At 35.7% G+C, this 23,756-nt stretch overlaps 1 protein-coding gene across 8 annotated transcripts in view; it reads left to right on the top strand.

The window, feature by feature from the left end:
- Positions 1-23,756, top strand: part of DCC (DCC netrin 1 receptor) — a 1,206,733-nt gene that overhangs the window by 553,889 nt on the left and 629,088 nt on the right. For all 8 annotated transcript variants that reach the window (XM_005586668.5, XM_074022755.1, XM_074022754.1 and 5 more), the window contains exon 3: positions 9,692-9,976. In XM_005586668.5, the coding sequence (XP_005586725.3) occupies positions 9,692-9,976 (285 nt within the window). The remainder of the gene's footprint in view (positions 1-9,691; positions 9,977-23,756) is intronic.

Here is a 23,756-nt window from a genome sequence, read left to right as displayed (position 1 = left end):
TGATTATTAGTGAATATTTGTCTACATTAGAAATTTAAATGTATAGAAATCTATAGAAAATCTTCCATTAAAGTAAAACAAGCAAATAATAAACTCCTAACTGATCTACATATTAAGTATGAGTCTGCATTTGGCTTCATGCATACTCACAGTTAAACAACCTCTTTCAGTCACCAAAGATGCCAGCAGAGCTAAGATGAAAAGTAGTTGCCACTATACATTATTTGCTACCTAGTACCTTCTGTAAGAAGGATTTCATTCTAACGTTCATTCTAACGTTCACATAAAGAAATGGCGTTGATGTTCAATATAATTTGATTAGATTTTAAGAAGAATCTAGAAAGACAATACCATATGAGTTTGAGGAAGAAATGGTAAAACTCTATTATTTAACCTTGTGCTGAGAATAGATATTATAATATAGCTTGAATGGAGGAAATAAAGTTATTAAAATGCTACCTAGAACAATGCTTCCCAAAACTGCCTCTGTTGACCCTATAATTAATCAAAGACGTTGATGGGCCAAGCCAACTCATGCTTGTCTGATTGCTGATAATGAAATCAAGAGGAGCAGGGCTGTTAGGACATGTTGTAGTTCATGTCTGATCACCACCTCCAGGGGAAAGCTGGGTAGGGGCTGAAATCCATTTCTGGATTTACTGGGTGATTCTGTGCAGTGCCTTTATAAAATTCATTCCCTCAGAGGCAGTACCCTTTCCTAATTATTACAATGGCAAAGTATGAACCACCAGAGATCCTGAGGATGTTACCAAGAAGGATGATTCCAGAGAACACTGAATTACTCCATGGCTTTGAAGGCCAGTTAAGTAATAAGCTAGCAATGCTCCTAGGTGAGATTATGATAGACCAGCCTTTAAACTGGCTCTTGGTCATAGGGATTATAGGGGTCCCCAAATGGCATCTGGTTCTAGGTCTCATGTATAGTCAGCCTTTCATTGCTTCAAGGATCTAGGACAGTACCAACACTACAGAGGATGTTATATTGGACAAACCCCAAAGATGATTCTGAGAAAGACTTAGTTGATGGCATTACTCCTTACCTATTTTTGGCCTAGGGCAATAGCTCATTGTGCGCTGCTAAGCTTGCAGAGCTGGAAAAACTGACTGGGTAATCTGGCTATACTGTTTTTCTTTCCCTTTGACATCCTTTAAAGGTTTAGTCATTTGGCCATGTGATTGCCTCTTATAAGATCACACACTGGGTGAACATGGCTGGCACTTACCAGGCACGCTTACCAGAACTTCCTTTGCAATGTCCACCACAGAACAAATGCTCTTCAGCCAACCACCTGGGAGTCCATAATTTTGCCAGTGAAAATGAAGCAAGAATAAAAAGGAGTGGGGGAGAAAAAAGGGAAATGATAGCTCATAGAGGGATGTGGCATGTACAGGCCAAAATGAGCTTCTAGCAAATTCCCTGCATATCCTTTATTGGCCTTCTGGCTGTTTTTTTGAAAAGGACTAATTCTAGAGAACTTCACTTTGGATTTGCCTCTATTCTCTGCCCTTTGGCTAATTTGAGAATTAAAAAGGGCAAAGGAGGTCTGGCTTTGAAGGGATGTAACCTTCAGGCTTTAATTTGGAGCAAACAAAGCATTTACAGCAGCTCTCCTCTGGCAGTTGCAGAGTATTACCACACTGCTGAATATTTAAAAGCAAGGCGTATTTCCAACCCCAAGGTCTGTCCCCCAATTGATAAGTCTCTTTTTATTAAATGAACTTTAATTACTTAATAATTAGACCTTCCACAGGAGAAGATGTGGATGCTGATAGTCTGCCAACAAGGCTAGAGGGCAAATTGGAAGAATGTGCTATTTTCAGATTAGAATTTAAAAGAAGGAACAGGCCCATTCTGGGGGTGTGGGTGGAGGAGAGACCTCCCTAGAGGCGGCAAGTCTTGGCATAAACCCGGACTGTGAAATGCTTTATTTCCACTTCTGCTTGAAAACTAAAGTACTTTAGAATTAAATGAGAGTACACCTCAAAAATATTCAAACTTTCTGACTGTCTGGATCTGATGGAAAGATTTCTCGTCGTCTGTGCAGTGTGTGTATGCTTGGGTGGAAGGGTAGGGAGAGACTATTGTTCTCTTTATTTTAATTCTGAGATCCTAACACTTTTGATGTCCCTATAGATTTAGCAGCTTTCCATTCATTGCCATGGTGATTTTTTACCTCATTTTTTTTTTAGCATCACAAAGGAAAAGCCCAAATGAAAAATGTTTGCTGCTTTTGCTATTAACATTTCTACTGCCTGGTGACAGCAAATATTTGGGTTGTGCCTAGCTTCTGAGGAAATATGTATTGGTCTGAGATTGATGGCCGCAGCCATTGCCCAGGCTGTCCCAGCTGGGTGGGGGCTGGCCCTGAGACCACTGATAACTTTGTTCCTGAGGATAGTGAAGTGAAGGGAGGATGAGGAAATCCCATTCAAAATGTCTACTGATTTACAGCTGAACTGTATGTGGCTTAGATAATATTTTCACAAATGCCTTACGCATAGCCTGTCCACCCCTCACCACTGCCACCCCCCCGACCCCAGTCTCTTCAGATGAGATGATTTATTAGTCTCAGCTCTTTTCTGCTTTCCTGAAAAAAATCACTGCTTTTCCCTTCTCTTATTATTTATTTATTTTTCAAAGACAGTGTGTCTCTCTGCCACCCAGGCTGGAATGCAGATATGTGATCATAGCTTACTGCAGCATCGAACTCCTGGGCTCAAGTGATCCTGCCACCTCAGCTTCCTGAGTAGCTGGGACTACAGGTGTGCACCTGTAGACCTGGCTAATTAAAACAATTTTTTTTTTTTTTTTTTTTTTGAGACAGAGTTTCGTTCTTGTTGCCCAGGCTGGAGTGCAATGGCACAATGTCGGCTCAAAGCAACCTCCACCTCCTGGGTTCAAGTGATTCTCCTGCCTCAGCCTCCCAAGTAGCTGGGATTACAGGCATGCACCACCATGCCCATCTAATTGTTTGTATTTTTGGTGGAGACGGGGTTTCTCCATGTTGGTCAGTATGGTCTCGAACTCCTGACCTCAGGTGATCTGCCCGTCTCAGCCTCCCAAAATTCTGGGATTACAGGCATGAGCCACCACCATCGTCCTTAAAACATTTTTATAGAGACAGACTCTCTCTATCTTGACCAAGTTGGTCTCAAACTCCTGTCCTTCAGTGATCCTCCCACCTTAAACTGCCAAAGTGTTGGGATTTACAGGCCTAAGCCACCACTCCAAAGCTCCTCTAACTAACTCTTCATGCTTTCCTAGTTATTGCTAGTGTTTCCTAAACTTTCCAATGTTTAGGGTCTGGAATATTTGCTTAAACTGATTATCTTAACAATGATACATATTTTTCATTCAACATATATTTGATGGCCAAATATTTGCCACACACCATGCTAAGTGTTTACAGTATAGAATAAAATAGACTCGGCTCTGGCCTGGCACGGTGGCTCACGCCTGTAATCCAGCACTTTGGGAGGCCGAGGATAAATAGGGTCAGGAGATCTAGACCATCTTAGCTAATATGGTGAAACCCCGTCTCTACTGAAAACAAAAAATTAGCCAGGCGTGGTGGTGGGTGCCTGTAGTCCCAGCTACTGGGGAGGCTGAGGCAGTGTGTGAACCCGGGAGGCAAAGCTTGCAGTGAGCCGAGATCGCGCCACTGCACTCCAGCCTGGGCGACAGAGAAAGACTCTCTCAAAAAAAAAAAAAAAAAAAAAAGACTCGGCTTTGATTTGTGGAATTTACAGATTAGTCTAGATGATGGCTATCAAATAAATTCCACAGTTAATTAATTACGATTGAAGTAAGTGCTGGACATAAAACCTGTAGGACAACTGGTTCTATCCAGACTTGGGAAAAGCTGCTATGAGGAAGTGAGAATTCTGATACTGCATTGGACTATTAAGTCTCAGGTATTCAAACTGTCTGTTACTGAAGAGCTGCAAATAGAGTAAAACCTTTACTCTTCCTTGCATGGATAGTTAATAAATGTTCTAGGAACAAATTGGGGTTATGGCTGTTTAACAGGCATTGAGCAACACTTAACAAAGTAACACATAAGTAGACTCCTGATGAATCCTTTTAGTGTTAACATTAGTATTACGGAACAATGGAAGATCCTTTTCAGGACTCAAAATAACAAGGTAAGACCCATTTCTCTATGGCAGTCTCATAATGACTCTATAGCTCTTGCTAATAGCACTCCATGCTTACTATATAACTATAGTTAGAACTGTTGACATGAAAATTTTTGATGCTGAAGCCCAGGCACTTTCACTGTGTATTAATCACTTATAAAATTTGAATTAAAACGGTCTTTATCATTTCTAAGGAGATTAAACAGAGCTTCCATATGTGTCTGACTTTTCCATATGTAAACCAAAATGTTCTTTCCTTTTTATAGTTTCTCACTAATAAGTTCTGATCTTTGTTAATGTATGGAGATGCAGATAATATGGAAATCTGGAAGTTGGCTTGTGTGGGACACTTCCAGCAAACCATGTGTTCTGTATTTAAAACTGCCGGAGCATCTTGGGCCAGGCTAGGTGTGAAGGTAGGAACTTTGAAATTCATTCTTGAAAACAACCTTTTCCTAGGCTAACAATGTAAGCCCTTCGAAATCACCAAAAATAGTTTGTGTGCTATTTTTAATAGTAAAGTACTTCAGGCTGGAATCTGTCTATGGGAATTCAACGTAAGGCAGAAAGTACTTACTAAACAAAAAAGTGTACTCAGTACAGTACTGCTACTTGAGGGTTGAGGAGTAAAGAGTATTGATATATAAAAGAAAGTCTTTTTGAAATAGTTTTGTTTATGTCAGGGAAATAAGGTATTTTAAGAAGTATAATAATTCAGTACTAAACCTTTAAAAATAACGATCATGAGCTGAGTACAGTGGCTCACGCCTGTGATCCTGGCACTTTGGGATGTCAAGGTGGGTGGATCATTTGAAGTCAGGAGTTTGAGACCAGCCTGGCCAATATGGTGAAACCTTGCCTCTACTGAAAATACAAAAATTAGCTGGGCATGGTGGCATGTGCCTGTGGTCCTAGCTACTTGGGATACTGAGGCAGGAGAATTGCTTGAACCGAGAGACAGGTTTCTGTGAGCTGAGATTGTGCCACCGTGCTCCATCCTGGGCAACAGAGTAAGACTCGTGCTCAAAAAACAAAAAGAAAAGAAAAAATAACAACCATATAAACATTTGAAATAGTTTGGTACCAGTTCCATCTAGAAAGTGGAGATAATAATACTTCCTTAAAGAGCCATTGCGAAGATTAAATAAGGTCATTTATAAATGTGCTTAAAATGGCATAAATGATAAAACTGAATCTGTTCCCAAAGTCATCTAGCTTGTTAAATAATGAAGCAGAGAAGTGACTCTAGGTAATCTCATTATTCCAAACTGCTACAGAGTATGTTGGAAAGTGACAGAGCCAAAGCTCAAATCCAACTTTCAAAATTTGTATGTCTGCAATACTCCATTTAAGCCTTTAGAGTCACATAGCACCTCAGCCAGTATTTGTATATTTTTTTCTTTCAGTAAATATTTGATATACTTCCCAGAAATAAAATACAGAAAACATCCACACAAATGTAGAAATACTTTTCAAGCTTTTATTTATACACTTAACTTTTTATAGTATCTGCAAATTGTGAGTACTATAAAAATTTTAAAGGTGGAGTGATGATTTCCAGTAACTAAGACTAGGAAAAAGGGAGAGATTTTTGACTGAGTGCCTAAAGCATGACTAGAGATTTGATAGGTAGATGTTAGGAAAGAGGATGTTCCTTTTTAGAGGAAGTTCCATGAGAAATACAGCCAAGAGGAAACCATGTTTAGGATATCTCCAAATTCAATCGATCTGAGAATTGTTTTGCAGAAGTTGTGGAAAAGGAGCCTGAAGGTACATTGTGCTAGATACATGTGCACATATTAAACAAAAAACCATTTGTCTGATTTTGTGGCAAAAGACAATGCCAGCACATGTTGGGAACTTCAGGATTTCCAGAGTGAAGCAAAAACTTTAGTGATGTAGAAGCACTGATGTTTTGACTATGTTTGGAATGCATTTGAGTGAGAAAAACATAGAGGTAGGAAGACCATTGCTGCTATGTTTACAATGGATCAGATGTGGCCTAATGAGTCTGCACCAGGCTTTTTCCATGAACAGGCTGTTGTTGAGCAGGTAACTATTTTTCACAAGGATCTAGTCAAAATTATTCCTGTATCTTTCTCTGGATGAAGCTTGGGAATCGTTTGTATTGCATGAGAACATTAAATGACTTTTATGAAAATACAGTATTTCATACATATGAGTTATAGTGAGTTTATTGTCCATTACTAGATATTCATACACGCGCCTTGAAACTATAGTACTAAGTTGATAGCCTGTAACTTCTTCTTCTTTTAAGACTGTTACACCACCATGAGATGTAAGTGCTAAAATTTAGCACAATATTGGGAGTGCTAAGTCAAGCCTTATAGAGCCTTATAAACTTAGAATTGCTTTTGAATGTGTAGAGTTTCCCATTTAGAGACAGAAAGAAAAGACTGCATCATGTTTGTAATTTCTCACTATGACAAATAATCAACTATGTGAAATTTTCAAACATTGCATTGTTAACTTTTAAACAAGATGCAGTTCTGACCCTGGCTTGTTAAGATCTGAAATCATCACAGAGTACATGCAATTCTATTAGCCAATTCTATTAAGTCTAATTATATTAATATGCAATCCCAGCCTTTGTATTACATTCTTCCAGGTAGATGAAGTTTGCATAGGAAACCAATTGTTGAGTATCGGTTTGAATTACTATTTCATTTTACATATTCCAGGCTCTGAAACCTACTTGGAAATACATTTTTGAATGCAATAGACATTCGGTTGTAAAATGGATGTTTTATTTTCTATTTTAGTATTTCTTGAGACAGGTTCTCACTCTCTTGCCCAGGCTACAGTGCAGTGGCACAGTCTTAGCTTTACTGCAACTTTTGCCTCTGGGCTCAAACGATCCTCCCACCTCAGCCTCCTGAGTAGCTGGAACCACAGGTGTGTGCCACCACACCTGGTTAATTTTTAAAAATTGCTTGTAGAGATAGCATTTCATCATGTTGCCCAGGCTGGTCTCAAACTCCTGGGCTCAAGTGATTCTCCCGCTTTTGCCTCCCAAAATGCTGGGATTACAGGTGTGAACCACCATGAATAAATGGTTTAAATGCTTTAAATTTATCCAATGTGTGTAACTTCAAAAGAGCCATAAATCTGAATATATAAATGTCCAGATTGTTAAAATCAACTTAAAATTTTATTCTCACCTACATGTATTAAATATATAACTTGTGTGTATTGGAAAATTATTCCTGACTACATTTCCTTAACTGCAAAATAAAATACTAGGGATTACAACCAAGAAGAAAACTATTAAATAAAAATAAAATTTGTTTGAAACTCATTGCCCTACATAAGCCTCACATCTATCACTACTCATTGCAGCTTTGGTTTGTGTGGTAGATACAGATCATGCTCTGTTTAAGTACATGCCTTAAAGCCATACCTGAGCCAATCTGTAGTAGATTAACATACTTCTTTGGAATAGACTAACAAGACTATATAATGCAGACAGTCTGAAAACTGGATTTTGAGCAGTAAGCCTGGGTACTTGTTAACTAATTCCTTTTGTTCTTCACGCAGTGGTAGATGCAGCACAGACACAGATTAGTTCTTGTAACTGAAAAAGAATAAAATTAGGCAAGTGGCTGGCGCCCCCTGTAGGTAAACTGTAGTGTTTATTCAGGTATCCCCGTGGATCCAGATTTCAGAGCCTTAGTTTAAGAATCAGCTGAGTAATTTTAGAATATATATGTGAGGGAGAAATTAATATTTGCATCAATATTAAGGTTTTTGCATGGTATATCATTAATAATTCTCACAAAGAACAATCTTAATATTGCAGCTCTAGAATTGCAGGTCTATTTCTGTGGATATAGCTATAATGAGTGATATCCTTCAGCAGCTTGTACCTAACCCACATATAATTTTGATCTAGTTTTATATTTCATAGATTCAGTTATTTTGTGGTCCAAAAACTCTAATCCCTAAAAGAGATGTAAAATTTCACCTTCACTTAGGGAAGGAAAGTGAAATAGCATCTCTATAGCATTGCTTATTATCTCTCATATTAAATTATGATTTGACTCAGGTCATTTTATGTTTACCCTTTCGGTCACAGCAAAATTTTTATCAGGTTGTGAGGAAAATTAAGATCATGAAAATTAATAGACGCAAATTCAAACTAAGGGTAATTAAAACTGAACACAGTAGAATTTTGTTTACTAAAGATTAATGAGACAATCAAGCTTTCTTGACAAAATTTAAACCTGGACCTGGGGAATGTTGACTTAAATTTATAAAATAAAAATCACAGTAACATAAAATATGATTAGTAAAACTTGACATGAACCCCAGACTGATGAATGGATCAAAGTTTATTGTTACATGTCCATACAATTAAAACAATTCTGGAATGACTCAAATGAATATAGAAATATCAGAATTTAACTGGGATGAATAGCAAACATTAATAATAATTAAAATTTAGTTGAATTTTCTCTAAAAAATAAACTTGCCAGTGATCTTTCAATGATGGCATAATTGATACCAATAGATTTCTTTGTAATCATTAAAAAAAAACACAAGAATTTCACGGTCAAAATTTAGGATCACAAATAACCACTTATACATAAAAGGGAGTGCAAGATGGCAAGGTGAAAACATCTACGTCTCTCATGTACAATGTCATGGCAGAGAAGGCTTATTTCTCACTATGCTTATATTCGGTAATGGCCAGTTTCTTTTATTTTTTCCTTATATTTACTTCATTCATATGAATGCATTATTTTCACATGTTACTTCATATGAATATTGAAGTGACCATGTGAATTAGATGTTATCCCATTTCATGGTCCAAAGAAACAAGTTTCCAGAGTATTCATATAGAATAGGTGGCTCAACTAGTCTAGAAACACAAGCTATTCTAATTCCAGCTTTTAAATCTTTTTCACTACACCACAGCCATAGCTGGCAAATGTGGATGAACATTTACCGTAAGCAGTAAACCCTAAAAGACAGTCCTTTGTTACTATAATTGGTGGTTCCTGTCATCCCTCTTTCTTGAAGCTGCTGCAGGTATGCCATATGACCAGTCCTTCATGAATCTTCATGACTTCATAACCCTTTGTCCAAAGTAGGGTAACAGGAATTCTGTCCATAGGACCAGGATTCAGAAGAAGAAGTTTCTCTCTGTAGGACTGTCATCTAGAAACTGAACTCGAATGTGGAATTTCACTTCTCTGAGCCTCAATTTCCTTATCTATAAAATTAGGCTGCTATTATCTACTTTGTTTATTTTACAGGGCTGTTTTATTTACCAATAAATAAGCTTCTAGAGATGAATGGCAACGTCTTCATTACTTTTTAGCCTCTGAGCATACTGTGGTGCCAGACAGAAAATGTGGTAAAGTGTGAAGAGCAAATGAGATGATGTTTGAGAAAACAGCTTATAAAATATAATTTTCTATAAAGAATACAAAGTGTGATTATTTTTACTGGTGATTATTGTGCCTTTTTTGGAAGACTTACTCTTCCTTCTTTGTTTTTCTCCTAGGACCACTGAGGTTCCTTTCTCAGACAGAATCTGTCACAGCCTTCATGGGAGACACAGTGCTACTCAAGTGTGAAGTCACTGGGGAGCCCATGCCAACAATCCACTGGCAGAAGAACCAACAGGACCTGACTCCAATCCCAGGCGACTCCCGAGTGGTGGTCTTACCCTCTGGAGCACTGCAGATCAGCCGACTCCAACCAGGGGACATTGGAATTTACCGATGCTCAGCTCGAAATCCAGCCAGCTCAAGAACAGGAAATGAAGCAGAAGTCAGAATTTTATCAGGTATTGCAATGCTCTTTGTTGCCTTCAGAACAATATTCTCTGCAGTAAGTTGAAAAACAATTTTTTCTTTAACAGATATTTGTAATGGTCATAAGTTCTGTATTGTTCATTGTGTTTTGCTTTTCATCATTACTTGCTTGCTTGCCAAAGCATTCAATGAGGTTGTGCCAAAAGCTGTTCTTTTTTTTTTTTTTTTTTTTTTTCATGTCTTGAAGTTTCTGGAAAAACAGGTATCTCTCGTTTATTCATTCAATTGTTCTATGACTATTTAGTGAGTGTTTCTTTGTGCAAGCCCCACTGGTAAGCATTTCTCACTTATTTTTTCATTTTCCTCTGATAACAGTCTAAGAGGTAGTTTTTATTCATTTCAAAGGAGGAAGGTGAAAACTTGCAACGTTAAGAACATTCCCTAAGTTAATATTGAACTATACATATAGGATATATATTATACATAGTTCAATATTAATCATATATAGTTCAATATTAAAATTAGGCTGATCTTACCTACTTTGTTAATTTTACAGGGCTGTTTTGTTTACCAATAAATAAGCTCTAGAGATGAATGGCAACATCTTCATTACTTTTTAGCCTCTGAGCATACTGTAGTGCCAGACAGAAAATGTGGTAAAGTGTGAAGAATTCTCTTTTGTATATTCTGTACTTCATTAGTCACAGGGATACTGACTTAAATGTATCAATAACCATTGGCAACACTTACATTTCATCTATCAGGCAATGACAGAAGCAAAGCTAGCATTTATTCCCTAGAATAAATTTCCTAGCTAGATACACATACATGCATCTATTTACATATCTATTACATACACAAAATTTTTAATATATGGTATATATCATATGTGATATATGTCATACATATAGTATATATCATATATACATGATATAGAATATATAATTATCACATATTATATGTGACATATATCATATATATGATATATATATAGATATCATATATGTATGTATGTATATATGTATTTTAGACCAGGATCTTACTCTGTTGCCCAGGCTGAATGCAATGGTGTGATCACAGCTCACTGCTGCCTCAACTTCCCAGGTTCAGGTGCTCCTCCCACCTCAGTCTCAGTAGCTGGGACCACAGACTTGTGGCACCACACCCGGCTAATTTTTTGTATTTTTTTGTGAAGAAGAGGTTTCACCCCGTTGCCCAAGCTGGTCTCAAACTCCTGGGCTCCAACAATCTGCCTGCCTAGGCCTCCCAAATTGCTGGGATTACAGGCATGAGCCGCTGCGCCCACACTGAACAATCGTTTACTTGTCCATTCACACGCTTATTTCTGAGAAGCATGGTGCTAAGTACTAGGAATATGGCAGTGACTAAAACTGTCCCAGAGCCTGGCTCATTAGAGTTCTGGGTGGATGCACACATGTAAGTAATTATAATAGGGTGTGATTGATATGATGGTAAAAAAAAAAAAAAGTCATTTCTCTCCAACTCTTATTTTACTTTCTCTTCTCTGGCAAATCTCTAAGATACTGGCCTCATTTTGTGATTCTAAATAGTCAGGGTTGAATTGGATGTTCCCTAAGATCTCTTCTCTTCCAATAACCTCTACTGTAGTATACTCATGTAATGCCTAGTTTCTCTTTTAGCCAAACTTGTAAGACTGACTTAGATGCTCTTCTGAGAATCACAAAAAAGGCACACACTTGAGAAAGTGGAACTGACTACATCTCAAAGCATGGATGTTGGCTTCCGTCTCCATGCTGTTAACCATGTATAGTTATCACAAGTACTTCAGCTATGCAGAGAGTAGCATTCCTGTAATTCTAAGAGCAAATTGGCAATTCAATTGGAAGTTTCCAGGTGCTTTAATGAGGACATCTCTAAAACCTCTCTTTTGTATATTCTGTACTCCATTAGTCACAGGGATACTGACTTAAATGTGTCAATAAACATTGGCAACACTTACATTTCATCCGCTAGGCAATGACAGAAGCAAAACTAGCATTTATTCCCAAAACATACATGCATCTATTTATGTATCCATTACATACACAAAGTTTTAAATATTTATATTCACATATTATTAATAATGCATCTGTTGAGTATACCAGATAGGAAGCCAAGGTAAGCTGCATAGAAAATTGGCAAGAATATGTTTATCTGAATATGACAGGAAAGTCTGTTTTCCAGTGGTATTAAGGAATCAAGTTGAACTAATGAAATATTAAATTAGAAATGCAAAGTTTTAAAAGACACAGAGACATAATAAATCCCCATTTACCTTTCTTTGTTCGCCTTGCAACAGCCATTTGCATTGTAAACCATGGAGATTTATTTAAAGCCAAATTTTGCTTTGTTAATTTGCCTAAAATAGAGACTATGTTGTACTTTTGAGATGTGTGAGCATTTCTTAGCCGAATTGAAACTGATATTTTTGTAAATGCATCACATCAAATGAAGATTTTTATCTAAATTCTATGAATTCAAATATAAACTTTAGAAAAAATTATGAGCTAAGATAGTACATGAACGTGTGCACACATGCATGCGTGCACACACACAAGTTATTGTTATACTTGGCTAAGCCTGTCTCGTAGGCTAGCTGTCAAATAAAGAACTTGCTAAAGGAGAATGCGTTTAACACATCCTCAAGTTTACAAGTTGGTGTAGAGGTCAAATTCACAGATGCACAGTAAGTACGAGATTGAGAGCATGAATGAGTGAGTGAATGAATGAATGGCAAATCTCTGCTTCTCTTAGTTGCCACTTAGGGTTCTCTCATTTTAAAAATCATGCTAATCGTTTCTGAATCAATTTCCACTCTCTCTAAGTACCGATGTGAGGCAGTAATAAATTACAGATATAATACATATGTGTGTATATGTGTGTATACATGTTAATACATACACGCACCTATACAAACATCATATTAGCTTGACTTAGAACTATTAAACATGGTACCAGAATGGTTAGAACTTTTGAAAGGTTTGTTTTTTTCTGGAGTCACTAAATTACCATGTTGACTGATGAAGTAATTTATATCTTGCTTTAGTTTGAGACATAGCTGTTAATGAGAAATTTGGCAACTTTCCCCAACATTCATTTTTACCATAGTTCATAAGAAGTGTTTGAATTTATGTGTATGTGGTTATAGTTATATAATTCTAAATAATATTTAATTTAATATACTTACTCAAGTCTGTGTGAAACTTATTTCAGGTTGCCTCTTTTATATAGAAGGTGTCTTTTATCACGAAGTAACTGAGGTCTATTAAATTCAGAGTTTAACAAACAGTAGTTTTAAAGTGCTATCTTTCAGCAACCAGTTTCACTTTATTCATTAAATAAATACTTTATTCAATTAACTTTTGAATGAATCTTATATACCTGGCATCCTGCTGGTTGCTAGGAATGAAATGTTGGAATACCATGCCCTACAAAAGCTTATAGTCCAATGGGGGAAATAGACAAAGCAAGTAGGCTGTGTTGTGAAAGAAGAAAACACAGAGCCACCACTACCCTCAAAAGAGCCATATCAACAAGTACTAGCTAGGTAAAGAGAAGTATACACCATGGGAAAAGAGCACCATGCACAAAGCATAAAGAAAATAGAGATCAAAACCTTTTCAGGCGAACTGTATACCTTCTGACTGGCTCATAGGCAGGAAGCAATAAAGGGGAAGAAGCTGGAAGGAAGGGAATTAAATGGTAAGGAGGATGAGATGGAAAGATCCAGAAATGATGTTTGATTTGGTCCTGGAAACATATCACAAGCGGCTTATGGGTGAGGGGATAGAATCCAGGCTCTGATAAAAAAGCTGGTTAGTAGAACTTTTCATTGAGACCGGAAGTAGGAGAGTAGTGTTATTGTGTTTAAAACAGATTTTTTTAGAAGATATTTTCCCATAAAGTTTTATCTCTTCCAGATTAAAATAATTATGTCATTAAAGGTATGAAAATTAGTACCTAGTTTCATTTGTTGGTTAATGTTTTAAGACAAATTAAATTTTGGCTTTTGGAAATTATACATGTGTAACAGAATCAGTAATACATTGTTCTAAAGCATTTTTTAAAATATCAATAACAAAACACTAAGTCAGAGTTGAGATGTTTTACAATATCTGATTGTGTGTAATGGCGAACATGTGATGAATGGAAGCAGCCATTGTGGTTGTCAAGTTCACTTTGTTCATGTCACATCATGTCTGAATGCCAAGCAGGAGATTGAATTGCAGAATTATAAATCTGCTTTGGGCACTAGATTGACTACAATTACTGGCCTATACAATGGAATTCTTATTTTAGTTTGCTTAATGGCCTAATTGAATTGATCAATTGGTAATTCAATCTATTGTTTGTTTAACTACAATTAGATGACTCTGAGCCCTGTATAGACCTGAACTAAATATTTATCTAAATAGAGACATTGGCTTTTAAAGAAATAAGTTGGACTAAAATATATATGATTTTTCTCTATTTTTATTGAAATAAATATTAGCAGAAACCATTCTAAAATCCATCTTATTTGAAAGGAAAATCCTGTCTGAAAGGAAAACAAATAGTTTTAGATTTTTCTTCATCACTAAGAATTTATTCCTCAATGGTACATTAAACTTTTTAGTTTTGCTAAATATTACTTATATTTCAAAACTAATCTATTTTCTATAAAATAGGTTGTAGTTACAGAAAATAGATCCCATTTCTATGGAATAATGATCTGTATAACAAAGAGGACACTTTCTTCACTTTTAAAATTTAGCATCAAGCCAGATGGTTAATTCATGTAGCCCTATGACTAACATAAGGCAGATAAGGGCAAATTCAGGTACTCAAATCTAGTTCCAAATGAACATAGACAAGGAGCTAGTTGGGAAATTCAGAAGATTTTTATAGATTATTATCTTATAGATCATAAGGGAAGAACTGTCTGTACAGTGATTCCAGTAGATGATAAAACCAGAATGAGAAGTTGAGCTCACTTATGGAGATCCTGGAACCTCATGCCTAGGAATTTAGAATTGATTCAATTAACTTTGTTGATGATTGGGCATCACTGAAGGTTTTTGAGCAATGAATATACTGACATAAACATACACCCAAAAAACAAAAGGAAGTGAACAGCCCATTAGGTTAATGCATTACCTGATATTTTTGTCTCATATTTAACGTTTTTTGTGCATTGTAGGATTTTCACATAGTGTGTTTTCTTTATAAGAATCTAGTTTGAATAAAACTTTCTCCTATACCAGGGTATAAAAAGGGTGCACTTAGCCTTTCATAATTTAAGATGGATAAAATGCTTTCTTGTGCTCCTCTCATATATACCAGAAAAAAAAAAAAATGAAGTATATGATCATATTGTATGTAAGCCAGGTGAAGTCCATGTTTTCTAGATATATCAGATTTAATTCAGATGGCATGAAAAGGTCTGCATATGGACACTCACAATCCATTTTCCATGGATTCTGCTCACATTGACTTAACATTGAACAATTAATAAATATTAAAAATTCCCGACTTGAACTACTGTTATAGTAAGTGGTTAGTATCATGGGGTCTGACACAGATTAAGTACAAATCTTTGTTTCACCACCTGGTAATTGTACAATTTAGGGCATGTTACTTAATCTGAATCTTTATTTATTTATCTTATAAAATGTAGCAAGTAATATCACATATTTCATAGGGTGGTTGTGAGGCTTGAGTTTGACAAGGCAAGTACAGTGCCTGGAACTTCAAAGTCCTCAGTAGCTTAGCATTTTAGAGTTTCCAGTTTTAAATAAATCGATTTTCATGTCAAGATTATTTCTCTGGTAATAAATTACCTGACTTTGGATTCTGGGTCTCATAAGTATTAATTTGTCTACTGGTAGTTCATTACACATGCTTTAGGCTATTTATCTGTAGTCCTGGTACATTTCTGCATTTTATTTTCACATCTAAGAGATGTCAGAGTTTCCTGAACCTTCTTCCTCTCTAGTAACTTATTGCTACATGATTTTACGTTTCTTTACCTCTCCAGTAGCATTATTTTCCTTTGCTGTATGATGTGGTACAAGAGGAACTGGTTTAGAAATAGGAGTCAGGAGATAAATAAGCTTGATAGTATTTGATCTTCATTACTGGTGAACAATTCTAATCCTCTCAAACCGTTAGTTTCCTTATCTGTTAAGAGAAGGAATCAGCCTTTTCAAATCTTTTCACTACAAAGGATCTAATTTATTATTTCATTCCACATTCACCCTCAACTCTGCCTTTACAATCCTAGAGTTGAACAATTTGGGTCTGCAAGATGAAATCTAATCCTTAAAAGCCACAAGGCCATCCTATAACACAATAATTAATAAAAAATAATTTTAAGTCAGTTTATGCTGTCACACAAATCACACCAAAAGAAGACAGGATACCTTTTATTGTGTACAACTAAGTTCCACGTCATTCTGAGACCCTCTCCACACCGGATGATAACTTGAGCCTGCTACTCCTTACTCTAGGCAGAGCACAGGAGTAAGCTGACAACCGTGTTGTAGTGGATTTAGTTATAGCAGATCAGGTCAGTTAACCATTGTGCGATAATCAAGGTAACCAGTCTTTCACATGGAGCTGGTGACATTCCTTTCAGATGTAACAAAGCCTCATATGTTGATAAGCCTAAACTGACTTACTGTGGATACATAGACCATTTCTGTTTGATTCTGAATTGAAACATAATTCTTTCTTTCCCAGTGCTCTTTGGGTGGATATCAGCAAGGCTTAGGATTCCAAGCTGAACATTTAAAAACTTGGGGACTGATTACATTTTTCTAGTCATGTCTGTCATTCTAAAATTGTGATCTCCCCCTCAGCAAATCTACCAGTTTTTTTTTCTATTTTTATTATTGACCTTGAGTGATGTTAGATATGGGTTATATTATATTCTCTTAGCTACTATTTCCTGGTAAGTTACTATTTCCCGTAAGTTCAAAAGCAAAAACAATGTATTTGAGATTATCCTCCACGTAGAGGAATGAATATGTCTTGGAAAGGAGAGAACCTTTTTTATTTTTTTCCCCCAAGAGTCTAATGAGGACAAAATATGGTCATTTCTGCATTTACTTATGAATGTGACATTTAACAGCCCTAGATGGGTCATCTTAAGGGTGAGGCAATCATCCGTGACTCTCACATGAACAAGAAAGCCTCCCTGAGGGTGTGTAGAAGCCAAACTTGTAACCCATGAAGAAAAAGTCACAAAAAAAAATAGTGAAAAGACCTGTAGAGCTTGCTTCCTTTTCTGGCCTCATTTGCCATCAATTTATTCCTGGAACATAAAAAAAAGATAAATTTAGTCATAAATTATGGGCACACTTTTATTGATTCAACACTGGCAAAATGGGAAATAATCCAAATGCTTTGGTTCATGACCAAACAACAAGAGTCAAAATCACAAACCCATTGCTTTTCTGGAAAGTTTTTCATGCTGCTTTATGCATATATCTATACATTATGAAGATTTTTGGATTCTCCAAACTAACTTTGACACATCATAATGGCAACATTTGTTTTCTGGGATTCTACTGTCAGCTGCAAAATTAAAAAAAAAAATCTAAAAATAAAAAAAAAAATCACTTCCTTCAGACTTGCTACAAAATGAATCTGATAGACTCAAAATTTGCTGTGAGACACAAGGGGTAGAAGCCATACGCCAGTGATAAGAATAGATGCTCTCCTTTCTTCCGCCAGACTCTAACTAGAAATAGCAATATGTATGTGTACATGGAGAAAGAAAGAGGAAATATGAACAGATGTAGGGATATTTACAGAGAGGGAATTTCATTTTTAGTACTGAATTGGTGTAAATGAGGAAGGAAAATAATAGAATCCTAGAGTGGTGAATAATAGCTCCAGAGAAATGACTCCTTTCTCCCTCCATGTTCAAAGCTTCTTGGCTTACAGCCAGATGGAGGTTTTCATTTTTTTATTAAATAAATTCTGATTCCTGTGATCAGTTTGGATTTGGCTGGCTTTTCAATAAAGAATATTCTAAACACAGAGTTAGAAGGAGTTTCATGGAATTTTTCACTCAGAGCACATATTAGAGTACCTACTGGTGTTTGAAGGCTCACAGTACCTGCTGAATTTTCTAAAACAGAGCTAGATGGGGGATGGCGAAGCAGCCAGCAGGTGAACAGTAGGTTAGCTTGAAATTGAGGATGCAGACAGAGCAAACCAGCTCTCTGAAGTTAAATTAATTTGTAACTCTTATGCCTGGGAAGAAATCAAAGAGAATACACCACAGTAGCCTGCAGTGCCCTTTCATTTCCATTTGGAAATGTGTTTGATATTCCATGGAGGCAGGAATTTAATAAAGAAAACCAAGGAGTATACAATGAGGAAAAAAAGGCTTTTGCATTCAGAAAGCGTACAAATTAAAAGCAACTACTGGTTATTTTGAGGAAGACAGTTATTAAGTTGTGAAAACTGGTATTGTTTTCCTTGCCAGCGTAGATGTCGGCAGTCCATAATTTAATTTCTCTATGTCTCAGTTATTCTTTAGATTCAGCGCCATAAATTTGGTGTTGAGGTTCCTAAATAATTGTTTAGAGAAATGGCCCTGTTAAAGGAAAGCCGTAGACATCACTGCATGAGCATAAATTCTAGTTTACTCAGGATAGTTTTAATCACACCCAGTGTCCTAAAATATTTGTGGAGTGTTTTTTTAGACTCTAAGAAGCATCGCAGGTTGGATAATTCATATGACCAACCAAGTCGTCTACCATGAGGGGAAGATAAAATTGTGTGGCCCCAAAGGCATTTGGGAAACTCTGTGAATATGGACAGTGAAATATGCCTCTCAGTAGGTCACACACACTCAAATAATTTGACCATTGTAACGTTTTAACCTTTTTAAAAAAAATTCTTTTAAAAGGATATATTCTCTTCCTTTAATACATCTTCCCTTCTTTAGGGCATGGGGCCTGATGAGAGCTAACTTTTTGTTTCTGAATATATTAAGTGTAAGTAAATGTGTCAGGTTATATGATCCATGATGCTATTGGACTTTTAACAAACTATTGCTGAAATATAGTAATTGAACATATTTATTTTTTGCACTACTCAAATGCAAAATAAGAGGGGCAGGAGAGGTAGAAAAGAGGAAGGAAGAAAAAGGGGACAGAAAGGGGGAAAAAGAAGAAATATATTTAATTTATCAATTTCTATTTGAAAGATATAAAACTATTTCTATGTTGAAGGAAAATGGGCTTCTTGAGTATTTCAGAAACATGATTATTTTATGAGACTGTGTCTGCATTTGTTCTCAAAGTATGATAGGTACCTAGAACTTTGAATTTTCTTGAGATGCTTTCAGGGAATCTGCAAGGTCAAAAATTATTTTCATAATAATACTAATATATCTTTTGAGGTTTTTTTTTTTTTTTTTAACCATGTTGGCTTAAGAATGTCCATGATAGAGCAGTGAAAATTATTAGTTGTATTGTCTCGATCCTTAAAGTACACATCTTTTTAGTATTCCAAATATCAAAATAGGAAAATACATACACAAAACTATGGGTTTTGCATGGTAAACACTTCTGAGATAATTTGAGTTTCAAGTTGAATTAGCTACCTTTTTTTTTTTTTCCTTTATGAAACACCATTTTTACTTGAAAGGACAGTCAATAGAAAAACTTGCTATTCAGACTTGGGTACTTGTTACACATTTCTCAAAAATGAACAAAGTGAGCTAGCTACTTCAAGGAAAATTATATTTACTGCCAAGAATGAAATTCAAGTTTCTAAGTTAGAAATTTGCAAAACATTTATCTGCCACTGGGAGCTTGACAGCTTTCCAACATTCAAGCACCTTTCTGATGGGATTGGTGGTGAGAGTAGCAAATGAAATTTTTCGCTACTCTATAAATGTGTCAACATTTGGAAGATGTGTCTAATACAATGTACCAATCCAAATAACCAGTGATTGATGTGACAAAATCATGCATGGGTAAAAGATCTATTCAAAATACCAGCTAGATCAGTAGATTTTTACATAACATAGGACAAAACATTTATCAATATGGCGCCAGATTTCACATTACAACTAATTTTCAAGATGCTGCTTATTGAGTTTTGTTAGTGTTCAAGGATATCTCTACAATTATGTGAAAAGGCTATCAAAATACACCTCCTTTTCCCAAGTACATATTTATTTGAGGCCAGATTGCTTCTATGTAATTCAACAAAAACAACAGAACAATGTGAATGCAGAAAGTATTTTTAAATTAAACCAATAATTTTTAAGATTTATAAAAATGGAAAGAACTACCACTATATTCAATATTTTTGTTTTGGCAAATATAGTTTTTTTAAAAAAATGTTATTTTTGATGGGATAAAAATAAATATTTAGCGGCTCATGCCTATAATCCCAGCACTTTGAGAGGCTGAGGTGGGCAGATTGCTTGAGCTCAAGAGTTTGAGACCAGCCTGGGCACCCTGTCTCTACGGGGGGAAAAAAAAATCCAAACAAAAATGGCTGGGCATGGTGGCATGTGCCTGTAGTCCCAGCTATTCGGGAGACTGAGGTGGAAGGCTCGAGCCAGGGAGGTGGAGGTTGCAGCAAGCCGAGATCATGCCACTGCAATCCAGCCAGGGCAACAGAGCGAGACAGACCCTGTTTCAAAAAGAATAAATATTTAATAAATATTTTAAAAGTCTGTTTTGATTTTTAGTATGGAATGTATTTTTTTGCTATATCCTATATAACCAAAAGCTAAAGGGCTTCAAGGGGATAATAATTTTCAAAAGTACAAAAGTTCCTAAGACCCAACAGTTTGAGATTCACTGTCTGCATCGTTGTTCTTTGTTGTAATGATTGTAGACTGATCATCCTCAACCCGGATAACAGATTAAGCTAAAGTAGGCCAATATTTCTATTTAGGAAAAAGTGAAGAGGAAAGAGAGAAAGGAAAGAATAGCAAAGGCAACATATTGCCATAGGGTGGTTCCACACTTTAATGCAATCTGTGTAGTCTGAGATCAGTATCACTGTAATGATTGTTTTCTCTTTCTTTATTTCCATACCACCCTCTTGCTGTCTGGGAGGATTAGCTGTACTGCCACCAGGATAACAAACAGACCAGTTCAAAGAATCAGGTCAATATTTTCTCCCCAATAGGAAAATGCTAAACTTGAGATGGGCTTGAGATCAAGCAAAGCATTACTGCTTTTAATAAATTTAGAAAAGTAGTTGCATAATTTTGTACATTTACATTCATGAGTGTCACATTAAAGAGGTATGCTTTTGTAGATTTTAATACCAAAATTTGACATTAGAAAAAATCCTTCCTTTCTGCTGGCTTGACTGTAAAGCTATTGTCAAATATGCTTTCTAGGACCCACACTTATATTTTTCTCTTAGTTTTATTTTAAAATATGTCATAGATACATACAAATAAATGAAATATATGGATATCTTAGAGAATAAAAAGGAAAATGACCACATAAGGGTCAACCAATTTATGAAATAGAACATTACAAATTTGCATTCTGATACCCTCTCCTGTAATTGAACTATGTTCATTAATTCACTGGAAAAGTCTCTATATTCTATTAGCTGCATAACTGCATTTGGATATGAATAGTGGTTCCCATATAATGAGAACACAAATGATTTTTAATCAGTAATTACTAATTTCATCATGGTTCCATTAAAATCGATTTAGTCAACAAGACTCACAACCTGGAATTTTAAGTTCACATCTCCCAGGACTTTTTAATCTATTCTTATGGAGCTTAGAGGAAAAACTCTCATTTACTCTTATATATGTGCCTTGAATGTTAGTCTTTAACTTTTATAATTGTTTGCTGCTGGTACAATTTCTCTACACTTTGCAATACTAGAGTTTAAGATAACTCTGTACTCTGAGAATACATGTTATTTAAAAACCTTTAGAAAATACATAAGAATCCAAAGATGAAAAAACCACCTATAATTCCATCACACAATGTTAACTTTGAAAATTGCATCTTTTTCCTCTTCATTTAAAAATACAAATATACTTTCTTAATCCTACTCTCTAAAACTCATATTGTAAATAAAAGAAAAAAATAAGGCAGATATCAAGTTTAATAATGTTTCTGTAGAACATTCCAGCAGTGCAAAAACAGAAACTAAAAATCGAACTGAAATAACAAAAACAGTTGCTTGGTATTTTAAGTTTCTGAGATCTTGTTTTGTTTTCATTTTTATGAATATACTTCAGTTATTTTTTGCAGCATAAGGAACTACAAAGTTTAGTGACTCAAAACAGTAATGATTTATGATTTCTTATGATTCTGTATTTATATGAACAGTTTATCTGCCAGTTTCACTTTGCCTCACTTATGTGCATTTGGCTGAGAGAGAGGTTTCAAGATGGCCTCACTCACATGCCTGACACCTAGTGCTGGCTGTTGACTGAGGGCCTCCGTTATGCTCCATGTGACTTTCTATCTTCCATTTGGCTAGACTAACATGGTAGTGTCAAGAGAGAGCAATGGCAAAAGCTGTAAGGCCTTTTGAGACCTTGGCTGCAGAGCTCATGCAGTGTGGCTTTCACCACAATCTGCCAGTCAAAGCAAGATATGAGGTTGGGCCTGACTTACAAAAAGAGTAAAAATCCTCCCTTCTGGATTAGAGAATATTAAAACATTTATTGATCATTCATCTAGCACGATGTTGTAAAATACATGAACTACTTACTATTAATGAAAAATTATATTACTTTTTGGGGGAACTTTCTTAGTGTTAGAACTTATTAAATGATACAAAGAAATACCTTTGGGAAATAAAATCATGTTTTTCTGTCAAAAGCTGACATTTTCGTATAATGAATGTCACAAATTCCAATGCCTATGAAGCCACAATGGTAACAAACGTCACTGAAATGAGCCAAGTCAAGATTGGAGTAATCTGCACCATTTATGCTCCATCTGAAAATGGAAAAGTAGGTGGTTCTTTTTTGGCTGTATAAGCCCATGATGCTTAGATCACTGATATTTTAAAACAAAGATTAAATATTGGTAAATAATTTTCTTAATTTAAACAAAATGAATCTAAAAGTTTCATGCAAAGACAAAAGACCCAGAATAGGAGCACAATACTGAATAAGAACAAAGTTGAAGGGTGGACACTACCTGATTTCAAGACTTACTATAACATTACAACAGTTGAGATAGTGTGATATTGGCAAAATAATAGATCAATGGAATAGAGGAGAACTCCCCAGAATAGACCCAGACAAATACAGTCAGTTGATCTTTGAGCAAAATCAAGTCAGTGGGAAAAAAAATCGCCTTTTGAACAAGTGGTGCTGGAACAATTGAATGTCCATATCAAAAAAAAAAAAAAAAAAAAAGGAAGAATCCAGACATACCTTTCACAAAGATTAACTCAAAATGAACTGTAAACCTAAATACAAACACAAAACTGTAAAACTTCTAGAAGATAATGTAGGAAAAATATAGGTAAGCAAATTTGGCAATGCATTTCTAGATACAACATCTAAATAATAACCCATGAAAGGAGAAGTTGGTAAGTTGGACTTTATTAAAATTAAAAACGTATCTTCTACAAAAGACACTGTTAAAAGAACCCACAGATTGAAAAAACGACCCACAGATTGAAAACAATTTTGCAAAACACACTTCTGATCAAGGACTTCAATCTGACACAAACAACAAATTATTAAAACTCAATGGTAAGGAAAGAAATCAATTTAAAAATAGATAAAAAATCTGAACAGACACCTCATCAAGGAAGATATAAAAATGGAAAGTA

Source organism: Macaca fascicularis, chromosome 18, assembly GCF_037993035.2.
Source record: "Macaca fascicularis isolate 582-1 chromosome 18, T2T-MFA8v1.1".
Taxonomy (NCBI): Eukaryota; Metazoa; Chordata; class Mammalia; order Primates; family Cercopithecidae; genus Macaca; species Macaca fascicularis.
The sequence above is the reverse complement of the archived record's forward strand: the minus strand, read 5'-3'. Positions and strand labels throughout refer to the sequence as shown.